The sequence below is a fragment of the Zootoca vivipara genome, chromosome 10, assembly GCF_965207765.1.
Source record: "Zootoca vivipara chromosome 10, rZooViv2.hap1.1, whole genome shotgun sequence".
Taxonomy (NCBI): Eukaryota; Metazoa; Chordata; class Lepidosauria; order Squamata; family Lacertidae; genus Zootoca; species Zootoca vivipara.
This window is the reverse complement of record NC_142593.1, coordinates 6,327,585-6,333,584: the sequence shown is the minus strand read 5'-3', so window position 1 is coordinate 6,333,584 and position 6,000 is coordinate 6,327,585. Positions and strand designations below refer to the sequence as shown.

The window sequence follows — 6,000 nt, the reverse complement described above, 5'->3', positions numbered from 1 at the left end:
TTTACTATACAGTTGTCTGCTTATCACATCAAAGGAGAAGTGCACTGAATTTAAGTGCTTCTCTTCATCCTTATGCTATTTCCTGACTCTTTCCCACAGGTTGGTAAGGTAACAGCTGAAGATTCACAGTATGAAGCCATGACCCCATTCTTCCAAGCCTGATTTGGGTGCCAAGAAAGGCGCCAAGGAGCTAATAATATCAAGATTTACATCCTTCCACTTGGCATAACAAGTCATTTTTAGGAACTGGGAAAGGCCTGCCCCCAACAGCTGCCAAACCTATTGTGTCTACGTGTTACTCAAGTGGAACAAAGCAACTAGATCAGATGAAGGATGGGGTAGGGGACTGGGAGGAGAAAATGGAGAGGGTGCAAAAGAAAATGACCAGAGAACTTTTTATTGTATTTTACATCGTACCTCTAGTTGCGTTAGGTTTAGGTTGTGGATTTTTGGGTTGAGAATGTGGCAAACCTGGAAGTGTATACTTCTGGGTTTCTCCGTGCGCACACGCAGAAGCATTCTGCGCGCTTCTCTGCACACTCTATTGTGTCATGCGCACGCACAGAAGCGGCGCTCTACTTATGGACTTTTCGGGGTGTAAATGGCACCCCAGAATGGATGGCGTCCGTAAGAAGAGGTACCACTGTATTTAAAATATTTATGCACCTGCCCTTACATTCAAAATTCCCAAGGCAGTTTATAAGAACTAATACAAACCACTTTAAAAACATTAATAAGCAGTACCGAAAATGATCTATGTGCAGGGGGTTAGGCAGAGTTTAATAAAGCCTGGGGAGATAAAAAGGTCTTTGGAAGGAAAAGGAGGAATGAGTAAAAGCTTATTTATTTGGCACGGAGAGCACTGCCATACTCACTGTGTTATAAGCAGTGGTGCTCCTTCCCTGCCTGCTCCACAGAGCTGTGAGTGCCATGCAGCCTGCCCTGTGCCCACTAGGTCAACCTGTTGCAGTGACGGACTCTTGTTTTGTTAGCAGTCTGTAGTGTGGTCTAGTGGTTAACCTCTCCTATAGGCTTGTTGCACAGATAATGGAGGAAAGAGACATGTATGGGGAAAGATGAGGTAGAAACCTAACAAATTACAGTACAGTGGTACCTCTACTTACAAATAACTCTACTTACGAATGTTTCTACTTACGAACAGAGCTCCATCCGCCATCTTGGATGCGGTTTAGATAGGATTTTTTCTACTTATGAATTTTTTCTCCCAATGCATTCCTATGGGATTCGACTTACAATTTTTTTTGACTTACAAATGTGCATTCAGAACGCATTAAATTCGTAAGTAGAGGTACCACTGTACTGTACTAAATGCATAGGATGGGGAGGGTGAACTCAGGTGGCAAAATGTCCTGCACTAGCCTTCAGGGGAACAGCTCAGCTGGTAGAGCAGGAGAATTTCCATCTCAGGCTTGTGGGTTTGAGCCCCATCTGGACAAAAGATTCCTGCATTGCAGGGAGTACTTGGACCAACTGTACAATTCTATGAAATGCAGAAGCCCCATTGATTGCCACCCCCCCCCCCAGTTTTCTCTTCTTTACTGCTTTCCCCTCTGGGTCTCTGCCTGGGCGCCAAGGGGAAGAGAAAAGGGAATGAAGGGACACTAGACAACAGGATGAAGACAAGAAGAGGCGAGGAAGCGAATATGCGACGGAGGGAAAGTGGAGAAAACGAAAGAATGAGGGGAGGAAAGAAAAGAAAAGTTGAGGGAGCAAAAATAGGAAATGGCGCAAGAAAGGGGGTAAAGTATGAGGGGTGGAGTGGGGAAGGCTGGAGGGAATAAAATCTGGGGCTGGGGTGGAAGAATTGGAAAGGACGCGAAGAGGAGCAGCAAAGGAGGAAGGGAAAGGGACGAGAATCAGGAGGAGGCTGAAGGAGAGGCATAAAAGGAAGGGAATATGAGGAGCGAGGGGAGAGAGAAAGGGCGAGAAGGGGAAGAAGCGAGGGGCGAAGGCGAGGGCGGGCGCCTGAGGGAGGGGCAACGGCGATAGAGAGAGAGAGAGAGATGGCCGGGCGGGGAGGGAGGGAGGCTGAGGGAGGCGCGAGAGAGAAGAGCGAAGCCTGACGCAGCGGCGGCGGCAGCGGCAGCGCAGTGAGCAGAGCCGTCCCCACCGCAGCTGTGAGCGCGCGACAGGCGCTCCTCCTTCGCCTCCGGCGCGAGCGCTGCGAGCGGCCCCCTTTAGGCCGGGACAGGAGCTGCCTTGGGCAAGGGGGGGGGGCAAAGGGAGGAACTCGGGCAGCGGGGACATCAGCCTCCTCCTCCGCCTCCCCTTCTTCTGCGCTCCGCTCCTCCCGCCCCGCTTCTTCCTCAGCATGATGTTCACCCAGCAACAGCAGCGGGAACCACCGCCGCCTCGGGCTTGAGCCGCCCGCCGCCTGGCGAGGGAGGGAGGCGCTTGGTCCCTCCTTCCTTGGCTCCCGGCGGGGTCTCCTCCTCCTCCTTCATCTCCCCTCCCTGCGAGGAGGGGCCGAGGCAGCAGGGCTGGTCGCCGGGCCCCCCCGCTCCGGACTGCGGTGCATGTTCGCGCCCTGCGAGTGCGTGAGGCGAGGCGGCAGGAGGACCATGAAAATGATCCGGTTCCGGAGCTCGAGCATCAGGTCTTTGAGCCAGGAGATGAAGTGCACCATCCGGCTGCTGGACGACTCCGAGATCTCCTGCCACATCCAGGTGCTTCTACCCGGCTGGGATGCCCTGGGCTCCGAGGAAGGGGAGCAGGCAGCCCACCCCTTCCGACCACGCTCCTCTCTATGCAAAAAGGGGTGCTGGCTGGCGGACGCCCCGCGGCATCCCTGCTGGCTTCGTGCCACTGCCACCCCCTTGCCCTCCTGCTGGCTCTCAAACTCTCCCTCTCTCGCGCACAATTCCCCCGAGCGCATTCAGCGCAGGGAGAACTTACTCACAGGCGAAGGGTGGACCCTGGCGGAGGGCTGGGTACCACAAGGTGGGTGGGTGGGAGAGCCGCTGTTAGAAATGGAAGATTAATGTCCCCCGTCCCCCCCGCTGTGCTAAAAAAAACCTGGAAAGTTAACCCAGGAGGGGCCTTCCCAGGCTACTGATTTGCAGCGCAACGATTCCATAGCTGCTGCGCATTCCTTGCGTGACATCCAGACGTACTTCCTCAAGAAAGCCTTTCTGCTTTGCAGAGGCTGCAGCTCTGCAATAGCAAAAGCTGCATGATATTGTTGCTTTTGGGGAACGGGAGGGATGCGATCCCTTTTCCCACTCGGAGGGGCCATTGTGAGTTGGGGTGCTCTCTGGATAGTATGGGTGGCACAGCTCTGGTTGGGTGATGCCCGTGACAATGCAGATGACCCGAGAATCAACTTTTCTTCACCATTTATTAGTTGTGTTTTCTACTATAGGAAACTTGTACATGCTGAATTGGACTCTTGGTCTGTCTGGGTGGTACCGATGATTCTGAGTCAGGGCGGTCAGCAGTTTTTATTTTTTAAGAGTTGAGCACTGCCTTACTGTGCTGTTCAAATATGTACGGAAGTAGTCATGTAGTCCTTTGAAAGAAAGACATAATAAAATGTAAGCATCATTAGAGAAGACTAAAGTATTCTGGTGATAAAATAGTGTGCCAACAATTTTTTGCTCATTGAAAACAGGCTGCTGTGGATAGAGGTGGACTCTTGCTGTACTACTTTCCTTATATGCTCCAGAATGGTGTATGGTATTTCTAGGGACATAGAATTCAACGGGGTGCTGGAAGTAGCTGAAGTGGAAGGAGCAGCTGTATTTGGAAGGCTTGCAGACTTCATCCTACTGTGGGGAAAAGCTGGGTGGCTGGTCCTGTTGCACAGGAGGTTTCAGAAAAATAAGGCTCTATGTATGGTGTCACTAGATATATTGCAGCACAGTAATTCTCAGCCTTTAGATGCTTACTTATATTTACATTTTGCATCTGTATACCAGGATGGTTAGCAGTATGCACAGCAGCTTTCCGTTTTTCCTGTGTGGTTAAAAATAAATAAATCTCGAACCAATACACAATCCAGCAACTGAATTAGGAGCTAGGGAACCCCCTGGCAGCAGCTCTAGCTGTGTTCGGTAATAGAAAAATATTTATGCTGTTTGTGGAGCTTAAGCAAAAAGAATGATCAGCGCTGGCAACCAGACAGAGAATGTATAGTTGATTCCTGACAGGTTAAATCAATCAATTAATGAATTGATTACATGGAAATAAATTTTGTATATTGTTCCTTTTTGAGATATTGAAAGGAGTACAATATAGCTTATTAATGAATAAACATAAGAAAAGCCAACACTTGCTGTGCAAGGGCCATTTTTAGTTTTCTCATTTTCATGAGCTCTTACATGAAAACCAAAATATCATGGAAAAATAAATATCCCAGCAAATTAAAACTAATTATCACTTATTAGTCAACAAAACATTCAGCTGATTAATCTACGAGCCTAACTGATGAAAGATTTCAGTTCTGTTCTAGAAGGAATGTATAGAAAACAACCTCTGCTGAGAGTGGTTGGTAGACTGCATTTTTCAATGCCTCTCTGACAAGTGGAGATGGACAATACAATTAAGAATCTATTAACCTCTTCCTCTCTCTTCATTTCTAACTGCCAGGAATTTTATTCCTGTATGTTGTGCTGTTAACACACCCCAGTGGCTTTTATCTGGAGGATTTTGTAGCAGGCTTCATGAAATACAGTAATGGCTGGAATCTATTGAACATGAAAGCTACTACCTAGTTCCCCAAGGGGGGAATAGATTAGTGAACCACTCTGCACTATATAAGGATGCGGGTGGCACTGTGATCTAAACCACAGAGCCTAGGGCTTGCCAATCAGAAGGTCGGTGGTTTGAATCCCCGTGATGGGGTAAGCTCCCATTGCTCGGTCCCTGCTCCTGCCAACCTAGCAGTTTGAAAGCATGTCAAAGTGCAAGTAGATAAATAGGTACCGCTCTGGCAGGAAGGTAAATGGCATTTCCATGCGCTGCTCTGGTTCGCCAGAAGCGGCATTGTCATGCTGGCCACATGACCCGGAAGCTGTCTGCGGACAAACGCTGGCTCCCTCGGCCAGTAAAGCGAGATGAGTGCTGCAACCCCAGAGTTGTCCGTGACTGGACTTAATGGTCAGGGGTCCCTTTACTTTTATGCACTATATAGAAATGGCTGACTGAGGGTGTATGGTGTAGAGGAATTTAGTAGGAAAACATTCATTTGATATATGTGTACTACAGAAATGTTGATTTGATAGATTGCCAGAGAACTCTAACATGAAGTGGTGGTATTGTTGATATATTGGTCATTTAAAAAATAGAGTACATATCTGATAATGTTCAAGATGGTTTAGCACAAGTAGATACTTGAAGCAATTTGAATAAGTCTTTCTGCCTCCATGGAAGAAGATTTTGAAAGAGATAGTTGTTTCTTTGTTACTTGCAGAGGTCTGGAGATATTAAGTAGGTGAAGCAATATAGCTTCAATCACTAACTTTTGTTTTTGTAAGTATATGTAAATGTCTATGTCTGATAGCATTTTTTCATAGGGCAGAAAAGAAAGAATTTGCAGTTATGACAAATTTACTTATAGCAGATAAGTAACAGTTAACAGCTTGGAGTTTTCTTACGGTAGTACATCAAACAGAAGAAAGCTGAGTACACTGGGAGGGGGCTATCAATTGCTGAACTGACCCAAGAAGCTGATGCCAAAACATAGGGTTTGATCCTGTCCTTTGTACATAAAGATGGGCTTAACTGCAGGGAATGGACCATTCCTAGGTTTCCTCATCACAGTTGGATGATCAAGGATAGGAGGCCAAGAAGACCCTTTTCACTTACTGGATGATGGAGAAGTGGGTGAGGATATATTGACCTGCAGTCTTTGCTGGCTGGCCAAAGTACACACCCACATGCATCGACCTCTGCTCTGTTTTGGCCCCAATCAGGTATATAATATGGACCTGCAGTATCCCTTCCTCACACAAACCAATCCCCAATTGATTAGACTGCCAG

General features: G+C 47.8%; 1 protein-coding gene across 2 annotated transcripts in view; it reads left to right on the top strand.

The window, feature by feature from the left end:
* Positions 1-2,122: 2,122 nt before the first annotated feature.
* Positions 2,123-6,000, top strand: part of FRMD3 (FERM domain containing 3) — a 126,389-nt gene continuing 122,511 nt past the window's right edge. The window contains exon 1 of one of the 2 annotated variants that reach the window (XM_088652689.1): positions 2,123-2,687. In XM_088652689.1, coding sequence (XP_088508815.1) covers positions 2,538-2,687 — 150 coding nt within the window. In that variant the 5' untranslated portion in view covers positions 2,123-2,537. The remainder of the gene's footprint in view (positions 2,688-6,000) is intronic. The other variant, XM_060280078.2, reaches the window with a different exon arrangement.